The sequence below is a fragment of the Panulirus ornatus genome, chromosome 12 (genome assembly GCF_036320965.1).
Source record: "Panulirus ornatus isolate Po-2019 chromosome 12, ASM3632096v1, whole genome shotgun sequence".
Classification (NCBI taxonomy): Eukaryota; Metazoa; Arthropoda; class Malacostraca; order Decapoda; family Palinuridae; genus Panulirus; species Panulirus ornatus.
The window spans coordinates 24880949-24900911 of record NC_092235.1 but is presented as its reverse complement, the minus strand read 5'-3'; the positions used below and the strand labels follow the sequence as shown (position 1 = coordinate 24900911).

Below are 19963 nucleotides of genomic sequence, written 5' to 3'. Positions count from 1 at the left end.
AGCAAAAGCTTTGTGGAAGATGAAATCTGGTTTGGATGGTATTGCAGTAGAATTTATCAAGAAAGAGGGTGACTGTTTTGTTGATTGGCTGGTAAGGATATTCATTGTATGTATGGATCATAGTGAAGTGCCTGAGGGTTGGCATAATGCATTCATAGTGCCATTTTACAAAGGCAAAGGGGATGAAGGTTAGTGTTCAAACTACAGTGTTCTACCACGTCACATCACATATTGTCCTCAAACATCTCATTTCCAACACATCCACATGTGGTGTGAGGTGGTTTGATCAAGTTAGTAATGAAAGGGTAAGAGAGATGTGTGGTAATTAAAAGAGTGTGGTTGAGAGAGCAGAAGAGGGTGTATTGAAATGGTTTGGTCACATGGTGAGAATGAGTGAGGAAAGATTGACAAAGAGGATATATTTGTCAGAGGTGGAGGGAATGAGAAGTGGGAGACCAAATTGGAGATGGAAGGCTGGAGTGAAAAAGATTTAGAGCAATCAGGGCCTGAACATGCAGGAGGGTGAAAGGCGTGCATGGAATAGAGTGAATTGGAACGATGTGGTATACCGGGGTCGACGTGCTGCCAATGGATTGAACCAGGGCATGTGAAGCATCTGGGGTAAACCATGGAAAGTTCTGTGGGGCCTGGATGTGGAAAGGGAACTGTGGTTTTAGTGCATTATACATGACAGCTAGCGACTGAGTGTGAATGAATGTGGCCTTTGTTGTCTTTTCTTAGTGCTACCTCGTGTGCATGAGGGGGAAGGGGGGGTGTCATTTCATGTGTGGCACGGTGGCGACAGGAATGATTAAAGGCAGCAAGTATGAATTATGTGCATGTGTATATATGTATGTGTCTGTGTATGTATATATATGTATACGTTGAAATGTATAGGTATGTATATGTGCATGTGTGGACGTGTATGCATATACATATGTATGTGGGTTGGATGGGCCATTCTTTTGTCTTGTTTCCTTGTGCTGCCTCGCCAATGTGGGAGACAGCGACAAAGTATAATAAAAAAAAGATGATATCTATATTTATTTATTTATTATACTTCATCGCTGTCTCCCGTGTTAGCGAGGTAGCACAAGGAAACAGACGAGAGAATGGCCCAACCCACCCACTTACACACGTATATACATAAGCGCCCACACATGCACACATACCTATACATTTCAACGTATATAGACATATACTTACACAGACTTATACATAAGTATATACATGTACATATTCATACTTGCTGTCTTCATCTATTCCTGTCGCCACCCAGCCACAAATGAAATGGCACCCCCTCCCCCTGCATGCATGCATGGTAGCACTAGGAAAAGACAACAATGGCCACGTTCGTTCACACTTATCATTTGCTTATAATCTCTTCAGGAAATATTTCCATCTTCATATAAACATCACATTTCATGGTATTAGCTTGTTTTTGTCAATATTCTTTATCTCAGATTTCTTTTTAAGTACATCTCAGTCAAAGAAAAGTCTTTTAAGAACATAGGTTAATATTTTGATAATGCTGCAGGTTCATTCATTATTTTAATGTATATACTGGTGAAAAGTTTAATGTATCTCTATCATCTTTTCTAATTAATTTTATTTTCTTATTCTCATAGGGTGGATAGATTTGGTCGCATGCGAAAAGATAGTCATCACAGCTTTTCAAGATCCAGGTCACGCTCTGGCTCACGTCCGAGGGGAAGGTAGGTTCATTTATAACACTTGAATTGGGTTCAGTTATGCTTGTTCATTAGTGTTCCATTTTGCCATGCCAAGTCACAGTATGTTGGAAGGTAATGTTGAAAAAAATGAGTTGAATTTCCTGTGGTTAGGAAAAATTGGCAGGAATTTTTTCTTGAAATGTGGAAATTTCAGGATGCAAAGGAACATCTTCAGTATGAAAAATAGCAGGCCAGACTTCACTTCTTTTTGGTAACTTTTCACTTTTTTTTTTTCTAAAGCCCTCCTCAGATGCTATTAGTTTAAGATTTGAGGACATACACAAAGTTAATAGTGAGGTGCTGATTGAAATACTAAATAAGTAGGATGAAGCAGTTTTCAGAAAGTAAGAAATTACCCTGCTTGAACAGTGATTGACTTATGTTGCTCATAGATGAGCATGTCACCGCATATATGGGTTTCAAGTGGTCCATAGAGACCATACCCATTCACTGTGCTTAAGGACCAGATATTTGGACCTCTTGTCCCTTTAACACTTCTGTAGCAAAATCAAATTCCAGCTGCATTTCTGAGGAGTATGAATTCTTTAGTGAAACATGAAAATGGTTATTGGTTCACTTTTCATATCTAAATTCAGTATTTTTGAAAAACATTTGATTGGCAGGGAAAAGAATGGATGGGATCAACTTACTTAGGTGTATCAGATTTCACCTTCCTTTCACTTGTAAAGGTGAATGAATTGTAAAGGGTACAACTCATGAGCACTCATCAAAACATCGTAAATTGTCATATATAAAACATGAAGAATGCTGAAGATCCTCTGCATCATAGGATGTCTTGTTATCATTTCTGCTTTAGACTCAATCGTGTTTGGTGTACTTGCATATGTCAATGACAACCTTTTACACTGAGTTCCACTGTCTAATGGGAAATAAGGTGTTATTAAGGTAGCTAATAGATATCAGGAGAATGGATTTATATATTTAATGAAACTAATAAGGTACAGTAAAGACTTAGCATGAGCTTTTAAAATATATTTCTTTGTATATATCTTTAAAAAGATAAAGCTGTTTTCAGAGAAGTCTGATTATATCTGTGTTGTAAGTTCCCAATTGAAATTAATCCTTCTTGGACAAGTTAGGATTAAAGTTTAGACCAAACATTATAGTAGCAAGAAGAACATGAATGTCTGTATCATTACCAAGGCTTTTTTTTTTTTTTTGCCACATTTCTGTATGTTTACATATACTTAGCATTTCCCTTAGAAAATTTTTTTTATTATCAAGGAGGATGAAAATTTTTTTTCCTCCAGCTGGTTTCCAAAAAGCATGAAATATATGCACCATTTTCAGAGTTGGCAGAACATTTTCCTCAAGCCGCTCAAGATCAAGATCTCGCTCAAGATCAAGCTCTGCTACTTCAAGATCACGATCCAGAGGTCGTAGTGTCTCCCGGTCCAGGTCTCGATCTAGTTACTCTCGCAGCAGCTCAGCTTCCAGTATGGAAAGTCGGAGAAAAGGTAGTCATCACACAAAGTAGATATTTGTTGTTAAGTATGTGTGAAAGGTCCAGTTGGATTTTGATTTCCTAATTTGGCCAATCTTTCTCAGAAGGTTGAGTCTTCATTCATCAAGAGACTGTTATAGTTTTATTTACACATATTAAAATACCTTTCTGATTAATGAATGTAAGTACAGTATTGCTGCCATATTTGCTTTTGAGATGCATGATCTAAGTAAAATTAACTAGAAACAAATTCTCCTAACATTATTGCTATGCAACTTTGAATATGAACATTCATAGTACTTACATTACTACTGTTTGGTTAGACAAAGAATTTACTAGTCATATATACTATGCTCTTTCACAAACTTTTGTGAAGCCTCCAAAGATTTTCCCAGAGTGAAAGCTTTACAGTTTTTCTTACAAGTTATATCAGTATGCATTTTTTATTAGAAGTTGGGCAAACCCCTATCTCTTCATACGGATTACTCTACTAGAATTAAGTAATAGCTCCGGGTTTTAGAAACAGGATAATGGGAGACAAAGCTTCACTGTAGGTAGTGTTTGGAAATTAAATTATTACACTTCCTTTGCTGTCTGTGGTCTAATGATAATATATCCTGAAGTATGATACAAAAGATAGAAATACATCAACAGATTACTGTATTTTGGTTATCTTCTGCTCTTTTATGCCTCTGAATTAATTCTAACATATCCTCAACATCAGTCCAGTGTGCTAATGTGAACAGTTTTTGAATGAATTAAAGGTTTCTAAGTTTTCATTTTACACACTTAAGATGATATGCCATGACGTTAGCATTTCTGTTCTCACCACCACCCTCAGCACAACATAACTGCACAATAAAAAAGATAATTGTTGTGGCATCTGAATTTGAAATACTGTTGGCCCTAAACAGTTTATTCACATCAACTCCCCATCATATACATGGCCTACTTCATTTATATTCATTCTTAGTGCTATAAATCTTCACCATCCTACTGTGTGCCATATGTTCTACATTCATTCTGAAAAGGCTCATTTCCATGCTTCTTTCTAAAGATTTCATTACATCTCTCTCACATTGTTTGCTCTAAAGAATTTGTGTGGGAAATACTTAGAGAAGGAAAGTGCATTGTATCAGGCTTTTGTGGATCAAGAGCTGACAAGAGTCCTTGTTGAAAGTGATATGAGTATATGGGGTAAAGGGACTGTTACTAAATGTTGTGAAGATTTTTACCAGGAAAGTAAGGGAAGTGGGTTAATGAGTCTTAGTGAATGTGGGTCTTCATCAAGGATGTCATGCCACTGCAGTTGTTTAGCCTGTTTATGAATGAGGTGGTGAGGGAAGTGAATATGTGTCTTATGAGCAAGGGGCAGGTCAATGGTATGCAAAGGTGGAGGGCTAGGGAGATGAATAAGTTTTTGCTTGTATATGATTTGAATCTGGTGGTAGATTCAAGACATATGCTCCAGAAGCTGGTAACAGTTTCGGAGTATAAAAGGAGAAAGCTGAGAGTGATTTTTAACAAAAATAAAGTAACAAAGGGATGCAACATTATGGATTGAGAGCTTGAGTTAGGAGGACCTTAAGGAAGTGGAGTGCTTTATGCACGCGAGATTGGACTTGTCACAGTCATTGGGCGGGAGAGATGGCCAAGGTCCTGAAGGCATTGAGGAGTGTGTGGATGGAAAGTTACCATCAGTGTCTGTTTGTTAATATAGTAGTTCTAAGTGTTGCATGGATACAAGTCTTTGGCCTACGAAGAGGGTGGATGTGTTGAAAATGAAATGCCTAAGGACAGTATATGGTGTGAAGCAACTTGATTATGAAAGGAGTGACAGACAGCTCTAGAGAGGTGAAGAAGTAAAAGCAGTTTGGTAGAGAGAGCTGACCAAGTGTGCTAAAATGATTCAGACACTGGAGGGAGAAGGAGGAAGGGAAAACTAAGGAGATAAAAAGATGGAGTGAAAGAAGTTTTGAGTTATCAGGGCTCTGACAATTTGAGGAAAGAGAGATGAATGAGAAAGAATGAAACTTGATTGATGTGGTATAGGGGGATGATATGCTGTCAGTGGATTGAATCAGGATATATAATCCAGTCAGGGTAAACCATGGAATATTTTGTGGGGCTTTGCTGTGGATGATTGGCACTGGTTTTAGTGTATTTTACACGACAGGTAGTGAGTGAGTGGATTTGTGCAAGTAAGGTCATTTTTCCTCAGTTCTTGATGCCACTTCACTAAGGCTGGAGGAGCAGTTGTGTAAAAAATCTTTTTGTCAACTTACATTTACCCTTGAGATCTAATTTATATTACTCAGCAAGGATTTTGTAGATGTGGTTGATAAATATTTACTAGGCCCTCCTTTCCTCTCTTGAAACGGAAGGATCTGGTAGAAGCTTTCCTTAGCATCCTTGTCATATGGGAGACCCATCAGGAACAATTCAGATTGTATACCTAAGGAATTTTTATGTTAAATCTAAAGATATTTGAGTGAAAATGTTGCATTTCCTTATTCAAATATGAGAGGAAAATGTAGAAAAATTCAGTGGGGAATGAATTATGTAAGACAATATATATATATATATATATATATATATATATATATATATATATATATATATATATCTTTCATACTATTCGCCATTTCCCGCATTATATATATATATATATATATATATATATATATATATATATATATATATATATATATATATATATATATATGTGTGTGTGTGTGTGTATATAAAAGGCACACAGTGAGTTGCATTCTGTAGAATTATTCTCAACACAGTTTCTCTTGTTGGAATGTTTACATGGAATGTGCTAATTAACACTAAATATTTGTAGATTTTAAACATGATATAATAAAGCATATTACTTTACATCAGGTGAAAAGAGGAGGATGACACAGGGCACTGTTTCTTATGGTCAAGCCAAGAGTAAAGCCATGGATCCTATGAAGGTGAGAAATGTTTTGTACAAAATATCTCCTTGTAATGAAGTAAGGTAGAAGGAAATAGGATGATGAAAAGAGCAGACAACTTGGGAAGGGGGAGTGAGGAAAGTATACTAGGGAGAGGACATAAGATGTGGGGGAAATTCCCTGGGAAATGAGGCATAATTTAAATTGTTTTTGTTTATTGTTTATCTTTATTTTGTTTTCATTTAAGCATATCAATTTGGGTACCATATTTTTGCATTTTCAATCATATTTATTCATTCCTTTTCCAATCAGGTAAGGTTGGTTTACTAGACCAGTTAGCAGTTTAGCATAGAAGTATACAATGAAGTTTAGGTTTTCCAAACATGATAAAAATCCTTTGGTTAATTATGAATTCTGTACATTGGAATATGCTAGATCTTCATTGAAATCCAATGCAGTGGTTTTTAACTTTTACTCCGAAGTAGGGATATGATTTACAAATGGATAGAAGGGAACCTGATAGAATGTTACAAAGATAAATATGGCCATATATCAAAGCAATTAACAGAACATCGATGACATTGTATCAAAACCCAAAAGGAAAAATGAAACAGACATCTGCAGTCAACATAAACAAAGAACTAGAATTCAAAGACTACTATTGAAAAGTTTGAACTATCAAGTCAAGTAATGAGTGGTTTGATAATGAGAATTTTAACAGCTCAAAACAGAAAATTTTTGACCAATGTGTTTAATGTTTACATGACCATAACAGATTATTACTGGTATATGATTATAAACAAAACAAATGGAAATAAACAAGCTTGAGGGAATTCATAAACCCCTAGCAAACAGAATCAAAGGGGTGGAACTTGTTAACTGTCATGAGAGTTTAACTAAAAGAACTCAAACTTTATATCTTCAAAAGAAGAGAAAACTTCATGATGATCTATGCATAGCAACAAATTTAAGATATTTTATTTTTTATTTTTTATTTTTTTTGCTTTGTCGCTGTCTCCCGCGTTTGCGAGGTAGCGCAAGGAAACAGACGAAAGAAAATGGCCCACCCCACCCCCATACACATGTATATACACACACGTCCACACACGCAAATATACATACCTATACATCTCAATGTACACATATATATACACACACAGACACATACATATATACCCATACACACAATTCACACTGTCTGCCTTTATTCATTCCCATCGCCACCTGGCCACACATGGAATACCATCCCCCTCCCCCTCATGTGTGCAGGGTAGCGCTAGGAAAAGACAACAAAGGCCTCATTCGTTCACACTCAGTCTCTAGCTGTCATGCAATAATGCCCGAAACCACAGCTCCCTTTCCACATCCAGGCCCCACACAGCTTTCCATGGTTTACCCCAGACGCTTCACATGCCCTGATTCAATCCACTGACAGCACGTCAACCCCGGTATACCACATCGATCCAATTCACTCTATTCCTTGCCCGCCTTTCACCCTCCTGCATGTTCAGGCCCCGATCACTCAAAATCTTTTTCACTCCATCTTTCCACCTCCAATTTGGTCTCACACTTCTCCTCGTTCCCTCCACCTCCGACACATATATCCTCTTGGTCAATCTTTCCTCTCTCATTCTCTCCATGTGCCCAAACCATTTCAAAACACCCTCTTCTGCTCTCTCAACCACGCTCTTTTTATTTCCACACATCTCTCTTACCCTTACATTACTTACTCGATCAAACCACCTCACACCACACATTGTCCTCAAACATCTCATTTCCAACACATCCACCCTCCTGCGCACAACTCTATCCATAGCCCACGCCTCGCAACCATACAACATTGTTGGAACCACTATTCCTTCAAACATACCCATTTTTGCTTTCCGAGATAATGTTCTCGACTTCCACACATTCTTCAAGGCTCCCAGGATTTTCGCCCCCTCCCCCACCCTATGATTCACTTCCGCTTCCATGGTACCATCCGCTGCCAGATCCACTCCCAGATATCTGAAATACTTTACTTCCTCCAGTTTTTCTCCATTCAAACTTACCTCCCAATTGACTTGCCCCTCAACCCTACTGTACCTAATAACCTTGCTCTTATTCACATTTACTCTTAACTTTCTTCTTTCACACACTTTACCAAACTCAGTCACCAGCTTCTGCAGTTTCTCACATGAATCAGCCACCAGCGCTGTATCATCAGCGAACAACAACTGACTCACTTCCCAAGCTCTCTCATCCACAACAGACTTCATTCTTGCCCCTCTTTCCAAAACTCTTGCATTCACCTCCCTAACAACCCCATCCATAAACAAATTTAAGAGATAAAAGGACAATATTATGTATATGCTTTGAAGAATGTATGTGAGAAATACTTAGAAAAGCAAATGGATTTGTATGTAGCATTTATGGATCTGGAGAAGGCATATGATAGAGTTGATAGAGATGCTCTGTGGAAGGTATTAAGAATATATGGTGTGGGAGGAAAGTTGTTAGAAGCAGTGAAAAGTTTTTATCGAGGATGTAAGGCATGTGTACGTGTAGGAAGAGAGGAAAGTGATTGGTTCTCAGTGAATGTAGGTTTGCGGCAGGGGTGTGTGATGTCTCCATGGTTGTTTAATTTGTTTATGGATGGGGTTGTTAGGGAGGTAAATGCAAGAGTTTTGGAAAGAGGGGCAAGTATGAAGTCTGTTGGGGATGAGAGAGCTTGGGAAGTGAGTCAGTTGTTGTTCGCTGATGATACAGCGCTGGTGGCTGATTCATGTGAGAAACTGCAGAAGCTGGTGACTGAGTTTGGTAAAGTGTGTGGAAGAAGAAAGTTAAGAGTAAATGTGAATAAGAGCAAGGTTATTAGGTACAGTAGGGTTGAGGGTCAAGTCAATTGGGGGGTGAGTTTGAATGGAGAAAAACTGGAGGAAGTGAAGTGTTTTAGATATCTGGGAGTGGATCTGGCAGCGGATGGAACCATGGAAGCGGAAGTGGATCATACGGTGGGGGAGGGGGCAAAAATTCTGGGGGCCTTGAAGAATGTGTGGAAGTCGAAAACATTATCTCGGAAAGCAAAAATGGGTATGTTTGAAGGAATAGTGGTTCCAACAATGTTGTATGGTTGCGAGGCATGGGCTATGGATAGAGTTGTGCGCAGGAGGATGGATGTGCTGGAAATGAGATGTTTGAGGACAATGTGTGGTGTGAGGTGCTTTGATCGAGTGAGTAACGTAAGGGTAAGAGAGATGTGTGGAAATAAAAAGAGCGTGGTTGAGAGAGCAGAAGAGGGTGTTTTGAAGTGGTTTGGGCACATGGAGAGAATGAGTGAGGAAAGATTGACCAAGAGGATATATGTGTCGGAGGTGGAGGGAACGAGGAGAAGAGGGAGACCAAATTGGAGGTGGAAAGATGGAGTGAAAAAGATTTTGTGTGATCGGGGCCTGAACATGCAGGAGGGTGAAAGGAGGGCAAGGAATAGAGTGAATTGGAGCGATGTGGTATACCGGGGTTGACGTGCTGTCAGTGGATTGAATCAAGGCATGTGAAGCGTCTGGGGTAAACCATGGAAAGCTGTGTAGGTATGTATATTTGCGCGTGTGGACGTGTGTATATACATGTGTATGAGGGGGGGTTGGGCCTTTTCTTTCGTCTGTTTCCTTGCGCTACCTCGCAAACGCGGGAGACAGCGACAAAGTATAATAAAAAATAAAAAAAAAATAATATGTATATGCATATATGTAAATGTTGATATGTATATATATGTACGTATCCACTGACAGCACGTCAACCCCAGTATACCACATCGCTCCAATTCACTCTATTCTTTGCCCTCCTTTCACCCTCCTGCATGTTCAGGCCCCGATCACACAAAATCTTTTTCACTCCATCTTTCCACCTCCAATTTGGTCTCCCTCTTCTCCTCGTTCCCTCCACCTCCGACACATATATCCTCTTGGTCAATCTTTCCTCACTCATTCTCTCCATGTGACCAAACCATTTCAAAATACCCTCTTCTGCTCTCTCAACCACGCTCTTTTTATTTCCACACATCTCTCTTCCCCTTACGTTACTTACTCAATCAAACCACCTCACACCACACATTGTCCTCAAACATCTCATTTCCAGCACATCCATCCTCCTGCGCACAACTCTATCCATAGTCCACGCCTCACAACCATACAACATTGTTGGAACCACTATTCCTTCAAACATACCCATTTTTGCTTTCCGAGATAATGTTCTCGACTTCCACACATTCTTCAAGGCTCCCAGAATTTTCGCCCCCTCCCCCACCCTATGATCCACTTCCGCTTCCATGGTTCCATCCGCTGCCAGATCCACTCCCAGATATCTAAAACACTTCACTTCCTCCAGTTTTTCTCCATTCAAACTCACCTCCCAATTGACTTGACCCTCAACCCTACTGTACCTAATAACCTTGCTCTTATTCACATTTACTCTTAACTTTCTTCTTTCACACACTTTACCAAACTCAGTCACCAGCTTCTGCAGTTTCTCACATGAATCAGCCACCAGCGCTGTATCATCAGCGAACAACAACACGTGTATGTGTGTATATGAGGACATAGCATGTAGACTTATAGACAAATATATATATCTTCTTTCTTTTCGTTCATACTATTCGCCATTTCCCGCGTTAGCGAGGTAGCGTTAAGAACAGAGGACTGGGCCTTTGAGGGAATATCCTAACCTGGCCCCCTTCTCTGTTTCTTCTTTTGGAAAATTAAAAAAAAAAAAAAAAATGAGGGGAGGGTTTCCAGCCACCCGCTCCCTCCCCTTTTAGTCGCCTTCTACGACACGCAAGGAATACGTAGGAAGTATTCTTTCTCCCCTATCCCCAGGGATAAATATTATTTTATTGCTTATTATACTTTGTCGCTGTCTCCCGCATTAGTGAGGTAGCGCAAGGAATCTGATGAAAGAATGGCCCAACCCCCTGCTTCAGCTAAGTAGCACTAGGAAAACAGACAAAAGAGGCCACATTCATTCACACTCAGTCCCTAGCTATCATGTGTAATGCACCAAAACCACAGCTCCCTATCTACATCCAGGCCCCATATAACTTTCCATGGTTTTCCCCTAATGCTCCACATGCCTTGGTTCAATCCATTGACAGCACATTGACCCCGGTATACCACATCGTTCCAATTCTATTCCTTGCATGCCTTTCACCCTCCTGCATGTTTAGGCCCCAATCGCTCAAAATCTTTTTCACTCCACCTTTCCACCTCCAATTTGGTTAGGTTAGGTTAGGTAACCAAACCATTTCAAAACACCCTCTTCTGCTCTCTCAACTACTCTTTTTATTAACACACATCTCTCTTACCCTTTCATTACTTACTCGATCAAACCACCTCATACCACATATTGTCCTCAGACATTATTCATATACATATACAGGTGTTTTGAAATGGTTTGGACATATGGAAAGAATGAGTGAGGAAAGATTGACAAAGAGGATATATGTGTCAGAGATGGAGGGAATGAGGAGAAGCAGGAGACCAAATTGGAGGTGGAAGGATGGAGTGAAAAAGATTTTGAGCAATCGGGGCCTGAACATACAGGAGGGTGAGAGGTGTGCAAGGAATAGAGTGAATTGGAACAATGTGGTATACCGGGGTCACTGTGCTATCAGTGGACTGAACCAGGGCATGTGGAGTGTTAGGGGTAAACCATGGAAAGTTACATGGGTCCTGGATGTGGATAGGGAGCTGTGGTTTTGGTGCATTACACATGACAGCTAGGGACTGAGTGTGAATGAATGTGGCCTCTTTTGTCTGTTTTCCTAGCGCTACTTAGCTGAAGCAGGGGGTAGCAATGCTGTTTCCTGTGGGGTGGGGTAGCGATGGGAATGGATGAAGGCAAGCAAGTATGAATATGTACTTATGTATATATCTGTGTGTGTGTATATATAAATATGTATAAGTGCATATATTGGTGTTTATGAATATATATGTGTGTATGAGTAGATGGGCCATTCTTCCTCTGTTTCCTGGTGCTACCTCGCTGCACCTGCGAGATGTTACACTACAACTGAAAGTCACTCTTTAATCCTTCACCCAAGTGTTCTGCGTTATTTATGAAATGTACATATCCCACACCGTATTTTCTATGGAGGATTCCATGCAGAATCCTTTGCAGACATTATAGTCAAACCATACCTTTGCAGACATATTTACTAACATTCATTCTTTCAGGCTTGCATTCTTTAAATGTTTGTGAATAAAGACTACATTTGTGAGAGCTTAATTACTTGCAATTCAGTGAATACATAAATCTAATGAAATGTGCTGTTATTATTTGTCTTTGGGTCGTGCAATACATGGATCATTATAATGTGTGCCCGATTGTTTTATACATTAAACATAGTCTTTCAGAATAGTAGATAGATGTATGATAAAATAACTATGATTTTCAGCTCTCCGGGCAGAAACAGCAAATCAAGTTGACTCTTAAAGGACCAGCCCTTAAACGTTTGGATAAACCTGTGTTGCCACAAGAGGATGACAGTGAGTATTTTCATTACTTATAGGATGAGATAAGAGGACTTTGTATGAACTTAGGTGATTGTAGGCTTGATAGTTAATTAGTTACAGGAAAAAGAATTAGAAACAGTCATAGGAAAGAAAAGATGCTAAAGAGCAAGACCTACTAGTGAATATGATAAATATATCGATTTCATATTTATTTTCTTAGGTGGTGAATCGGATACTGGAGGGAAACTTATTCGCAAGCGCAAACCTGACAGCCCACCACCTGAACCTCCACCACCAAAGGTAAGTTTTTATATACTCACCCATTCATTCCTACCACTCTTAAAGAAGCACAAAGAATTAATAGAAATTATTCATATGAGGGCAAGAGAGATGGTATCAGAGTTAAGAAGGCTGTGTTACCATGAGACGCTGAAGACCATAAATTTGTCCACCATGGAAAACATGAAATTCAGCAAGTAGTTTGTTAGAAAAGAAGTACTTCTATAGTACACTGGTGGATGACTGGAATATAGTTACAAAATAGTGAATGTGGATGGCATACAGAAGTTTAAATGTATGATAAAGGGCCTCAAGATATTAGAACTCTTTCTTTATGTAGCACAAATGGTTAATTACAAACACACATACAAGTGTAGTGTACATTATGAGGCAAAATGTTCTCTATTTATAATAAGCATCTATGCCAGATATCAGCAGCATTTTCAAACTTCATTCAATAGTATTTCTAATTAATTTTTTCTTGGTATATCAGCTTGGCTATGAATGGTTAAAAATATAGAATGGGGCCAAATGTGTGTGTCATTTTCATAATGTTATGTTGTAACTGAAAACTGAGAGCATATTTAGTATAAGCCCTGAATCAAGCTAAGCTAGAATTTTTGGCAAAAAGCAAAGGTCAGGTGGATTATCATGACCATACAGTAGTTTCTAGCTAAAAGTACATCAGAATGAGGTAGATCAACAGAAGGAAGTGCCCATGACACAGACCTCAGAGTATTAAAATAGAGGACATAGAGCAGGATCTAATTTTTGGAATGAGGAAAGAAACATTGAGTATTTGACTGTTACAGAGACCAGGAGACAATGAACAAAGAGACAGTAAATTGCTGTATGAAGTAGTAAAGTGGGTGATATACACTATAAGAGACAAAACAATCAGGGAAGTATATTGTTTATTTGATGGGATGTTAAAAAAAAAAGTGCAGAGTATTTAGGATGAGGGTTTGTTACCATAAAGGGATGTTTTTGAAAAACAGACACAGAAGTTAATGAAGTATTTATGAGACAGATGGGTTGCACCAAAACTTAGAATAATGATCATTAAAGGGAGTAGATAGACTTAAATATCATAAATGGTTTTGAAGTAGAAGACTATACTACAGCCAAAGAGGAAAGGATGAAAAAGAAAGAAACACTTATTAAAAGATTGTTAGAGGATACAGACATGCTAAATGAAATTTCTGAAATATAAGAAACTGAGAAACCTTATGAAGACAGAGAGAATTGATTACTTTCAAGATGGATTTTTTGTAGCCAGTAGGTATACATTACAGGTGATAAGCAAAACAGTGAGAGAGAAGTAATGAATAAATTCAAAAGACATAAAATGAGATATCAAAAGGGATTAGAGATCAGCAAAGCCTTTGAGAGAGGTCAGGAATGTAAAGTGATACAAGTGTTGGATAGAAAATGATGCTTTTGTTTGAATAGGAGAAACAAAACTTACTAAAGAAATAAGATCTCATCTAGTCTGTTCAGTGGAATCCCTTATAGTGAGGAAGGAAAGAGAAGACAGAGGAGGAAGGGGATTGGCCTTCTTATTAAGGGACAACATTGAAGTTAATAAAATTTCATGGATGGCACATTTAGAATGTACTTTATTGGAAGAGTAACTTTAGGGAAAGATTAGCATAGTGGTGTTTATGATTTATCATCCTCCAAAGAATTTTAACGACCGTGAAGAAATAATGGAAAAATAATGTAATAAGGAAGCACCGAGACATGCACTCCTCAGACATGGTAGATTTTTAAATTTAAAGGTTTAAATCAGAATTTTTGGGAATGCTTTTATAAAGAGATAAACTGAGAGAATGTGGAATCTCATGGAGGAATAAGTTCTAAAGGGTTTATCAGCATGACAGTCAGTACACTTGAATCATAGGGTCTGACTCACTATCATTACTAGGTCTTATCTTTACACATAGCAGCTTGGAAATTGAAAATACCAGGTATGATAAACTAACTGTTAAAAATGGTACTGTAATATATCACTTGAGTAGGTAGGTATTCACTCTCTCTCTGCCAACATGGCAAAATCACATTGTGGGGACTCGTAGGTACTCTCCTCCAAAAATCTTGAAATTTTCCTTCTCATCCTTCAGGTTGCAGCCAGAAGCCCTCCTGCAATTACTTTGCCACAGCAAGTGAAGAAGCCACAAGCCAACCGTCGGGAAGAACTTTTAAAGCAACTTCGGGCGGTAGAAGATGCAATTGCTCGGAAAAGAACAAAATTGCCGACATAATGTTATTAGGTGAGCTTGAATTCTCATTATCCACAGACACATCCTTGATCAGGTCTTCCAGATTTTGGAAGACCATTCATAACTCTCTTCTTTTTTCTTTCATTTTGTTTATTCTGCTGTGCATGTTTCAGCAGCTGTTCATCTGATGGACTCAAAATTTTCAGGAAAATCAACATCTGATAATAACCTCAGGTGCTTTTTTTCATTCTTTTCCTTAATTATCTGCTTTTTTTCATTTTTTTTTATAGGGGGTCAGTATTTGAGTGCAACTTTAACCTGTTGACGTATAATGTAGTCATGTTAAAAAGTAGATAAACTGTGGAAGTTTTCCACTATACAAACACATATTAGTTGTCCCTAGCATTTTTTACATATTTTGTGAATTCGTATTTTTAGCTAGGATTGCACATGGCAGCAAATGCAACTATAGAAGCTGAAGTGAATCATAAGATGGGAAAGGGGCAGCACTGTGAAGTGTGTACAAGGAGAGCTCACTGTATTTGAGAGCATAGATGAATATGTTTGATAATATAGTAGTCATGATGGTGCTGTATGAGTTTCCGTCTTAAGTCATAAATGTAGAAGAATGGAAGAGGGTGAATGTGTCATAAATGAAATCCCAAGGACATATGGGATGAGAGGGGTGATTATATAAGGAATGACAGTGATAGAGATGTGGTAGTAAGCAGAATGTAATTGAGAGAGCTCAACAGGGTATGCTGATTTGGTGCAGACAGATGGAGAGCATGAGCAGAGACAGGCAGACAGACAGAAGATATAAGTATCAGACTGTGGGGAAGATGGAAAGACTGAGTGAAAAATGTTTTGAGTTATCGGGACCTTCGCATGCGAGACAGGCCTGTACTCCAAATGACAGTCCTGAAATGTGACTTTTCATATGACATTTACATAGAAAGTTGAGAATAAACGTAAATAAAAGCAAGGATAATAGGTTTATCCATGAAGAGAAACATGTTATCTGAAGTGGGAATTTGAATGGAGAGTACTTTGAGGAAGTGGACTGTTTTCAGTACCTGGTAGTGGATATGGTGTAAATGGAACTATGAGAGGTGAAGTGAACCATAGGATGTGTGAGGGGTCAGAGGTCGTGGGAGCATTGAGGAATGTGTGGAAAGAAACGTCACAGTGTTTAAGGATGATGATTGGTACATTTGATGGTATAGTTGTCCCGTTGGATGAGAGGCGTGGGCCTTCGACAAAAATGTAAATAGGAGGGTGGATGAGTTGGAAATTAAATGTTTGAGGACAATATGTGATGTTTGGAGGATTGATTAAAAAGATATGATAGGCCAAGAGAGAAGTATGGTAATATGAGAGAGCTGAAGAGGGTGTGCTGGAATTGTATGGACCTATAGAGAGGATAAGGAGATACTGACATAGATGTCAGAAATAGAGGGGACTTGGAAAATGGGGAAACTCAAGATGATGATTAGCACTGTCATTATCAAATCAATTCAGGAACAGAAAGTTGTAATCATGTCCCCATTCCTTCTGTCTACCAATTTGTTTGAACAAGTCTATTGCTGGTGTAAGTTTATAAGGACCATTCAATAGATGTTTTTGTGATCCACCTCACACTGGATGTTGTAGATGTCAGCATATATATAGGTACATGAATATTAGATTCATATAGCCTTTTAAAACCTTTTTTTTTTAATTTGGTTGTTATGGCTTCATTATTATATCTTGATCAATAAAGATTCATCAGATTTGTTGATAAATTGACAATAAGGAAATTCATTAACTGTTCCCTATGTATCTTTACAGGATTATGGTTACAGTATTTATAGGTAAGTGAAATATTGATTATTTATAAATATCTATGAGCCCTTACCAGTTTGGCTTCTCTTGTACATATTAAGAGTCAGACTGGTTAATCTACTTCTGGTCTACCTGGCCAGTCCAACTTGATGGTATCTCCAGTATAGTTCACCTGGATAGCATCTCTGATCAGATAAAGTAGACTTTTCATTAAATTATACCTCAACAGTTCTTATGGTTTCAGTATGGAAGGGTCAGTTAAAACTAGTTATATTGTTAAATTTCATGAGATGACATGATCCTTTCAAGGGATTTAGAATGAATGATAATATATATTAGTGAAGTTGGACATTATTTTGGCAGCCATAATTGAGAGTACATGTAAATCTGTTGAGATAAAGGGATTCCTCAGGACAATATCTTCAGTAAATGGGTAAACTGCTAAGCCAGTAGAGAGTCACTGGTAAAATTATGTATTGGGCGCAGAAGATTACATTAATTTGAAACATCCAATGCCCCTGGGTTGATTCACAAAAATGGTACATATTAATCACAAAAGTAGTTGACATTTCTATAATATGGATATGTGATATTTTTTAATTGTGTGGACTGAGCAGTTTAATTACCAATGGATTTAGAGAAAAAATATTCAGGTGAGATGCATAATACTTTTGTGACTGAAAAACTTGATAGTGTTTTGTATTGAATTGTCTAGCAACGGCATAAATGTATTATATAAAAAAGACGGAATTTTTGTTTTAACCTTTCTGTCCGTAAGTACGTAAGAAAATTAATACTTTATAACTGAGATACAGTAGTTAGCTTCGGTTGCTTGTAGAAACAGCCAACATTGGGAAAATTACAGTTTTGTTAGTGGGGGTGACTTCTTGCTTTCTTTCTCTTGTTGATGATGTCTTTTTGTAGTATTAACAGTGCAATCTTAGCTGTAAATGATAGTATAATCTGTAATGTTTGCCAATTTTCCATTACTCAGTTTCCTTTATCACTCTTGCCCACCACTGAGGACCATACATGTATTATTTCTTGGAGGTGGTAAGTTGGCTTGGTACTAGGAAAAACACTTGATAACCAGGGGAAGGCCTAAAGTACTGAGGTTTTCTACAAAGTAGAGCTTCATCACTTATTTCATAATACAAATAAGAGTTCTTCATACAGGGTTACTTATTTGTTTAAAATGGTATTAATTAGATTATATATGAGTATTTAATTGTATATTTTGATTAGATATTATTTTCTTACATGTCTTTTATCATTACAGTTAACATTATATTTTAGTTGTACTGTAATATTGATAGTTGCTGCATGTAAAACATTGATCAGAAAAGGATGTAGATTCAAATGAACCAGTAGTGTTAGTTGTCATTGAATTTTTTGTATTTTGAATTCAGAAGTGTAGGTTTAGTTTATGCCTATTACATTACTTTTCGGTTAACCCAACACATGTCAATGTTAACTTTCAGTGCATGGTCTATTCAAGTCTGATTGTAGTTCCTTTCCATTAGCATATTTCTTCTCTTTCTTTCTCTGTCAAAGGGACTTTGATGTTTCTAGATCTACAAAATCCTTATCACCCAAGGATGTCACTGTTAGATATTTAGGGAATTGCTTTAATTCTTCATATGTGCCTTTAGATACAAGCTCTCAGAGCTCCCATGCATATTTGTTGGCCAAAAATTGAAATGAATGCAAAAATAATGTCTAAATGTTTTTGATGTATCCAAAGGTATTTTATTATTATCATTATCATTATTATTATTATTATTATTATACTTTGTCACTGTCTCCCGCGTTAGCAAGGTAGCGCAAGGAAACAGACGAAAGAATGGCCCAACCCACCCACATACACATGTATATACATAAATGCCCATACATGCACATATGCATACCTATACATTTCAACGTATACATACATATATGTACATACACAGACATATATATACACATGTACATATTCATACTTGGTGCCTTCATCCATTCCCATCGCCACCTTATCATACATGAAAGGTATTAAATATGAAATATAAAAGGTGCACTTACCATCAGCTATTGGAAACAAGTAGGAAAAGTACTCAGTTTGTAGTGATCACAGATGGGTAGAAATGTGGATGGTCATGGAGTGACTGCCATTAGTACGTATTTCACTTGCATGTATGAGGCAAATATACAACTCTGTGGCAGTTGTGGATATAATTGAGGGCATGGGATATTCACTTTTATGAATGGAAATGGTGAACAGTGGTAGTGCTATAAAAAGACTGGTGATTGGAAATAACTGGTTAAAAAAGAGGGACATACCCAAGTATATATATATGAGTAGCAGAGATGGTCAGCAGGTATTGTTGGATTACATTTTAACTGATAGGCATGGAAAAGCGAGACTTTTGGATGTAAATTTGGCAAATATAGCAGCTGGTGGGATGTCTGATCACCATCTTGTGGAGGTGAGGGTGAAGGTTTGTAAAGGTTTACAGAAAAGAGGAAACAATATCAGTGAGAGGAGAGTGGTGAGAGTAAGAGAGCTTGGAAAGGACTCATGTGAAGAAATATCAGGAGAGATGCAGTGTAGAATGACAAAATGGTAGAGTAAATGAAGCAAGGGGAGAGGGTGAGGAATGGAAGGTATTTAAGGAAGATGCATGTGAAATGTGGGCATATGAGAAAGGGCAGTGAAAGGTAGGATGAAGAAGTAAAATTACTAGTGAAAGAAAAGAGAGGCATTTGGGCACAACTTACAGGGAAGGAGTGCATGTGATTGGGAAATGTATAAGAAAAAGCAAAAGGAGGTCAAAAGGAAGGTGCAGCAATTGAAAAACAAGGCAAAAGAGAGTTGGGGGGAGCAAGTATCAGTAAACTTTAGGGAGAATAACATGTTTTGGAAGGTTATTAATGTGCAAAAAGCAAGAGAACAAATAGGAACATTGGTGAAGAGTACAAAAGAGGGAGTGGTAACAGGGAGTGATGAAGTGAGATGGAGCAAGTATTTTCAAAGACTATTAAATATGACTGA

The 19963-nt window shown here is 37.9% G+C and overlaps 1 protein-coding gene across 1 annotated transcript in view; it reads left to right on the top strand.

The window, feature by feature from the left end:
- The window catches only part of LOC139751888 (uncharacterized), a 75577-nt gene extending 57897 nt beyond the window's left edge, over nt 1–17680 (top strand). The window contains exons 15-21 of the mRNA XM_071667549.1: nt 1629–1715; nt 3045–3211; nt 6088–6161; nt 12553–12643; nt 12831–12910; nt 15013–15162; nt 16942–17680. Coding sequence (XP_071523650.1) covers nt 1629–1715; nt 3045–3211; nt 6088–6161; nt 12553–12643; nt 12831–12910; nt 15013–15153 — 640 coding nt within the window. The 3' untranslated portion in view covers nt 15154–15162; nt 16942–17680. The remainder of the gene's footprint in view (nt 1–1628; nt 1716–3044; nt 3212–6087; nt 6162–12552; nt 12644–12830; nt 12911–15012; nt 15163–16941) is intronic.
- Nucleotides 17681–19963: the final 2283 nt, after the last annotated feature.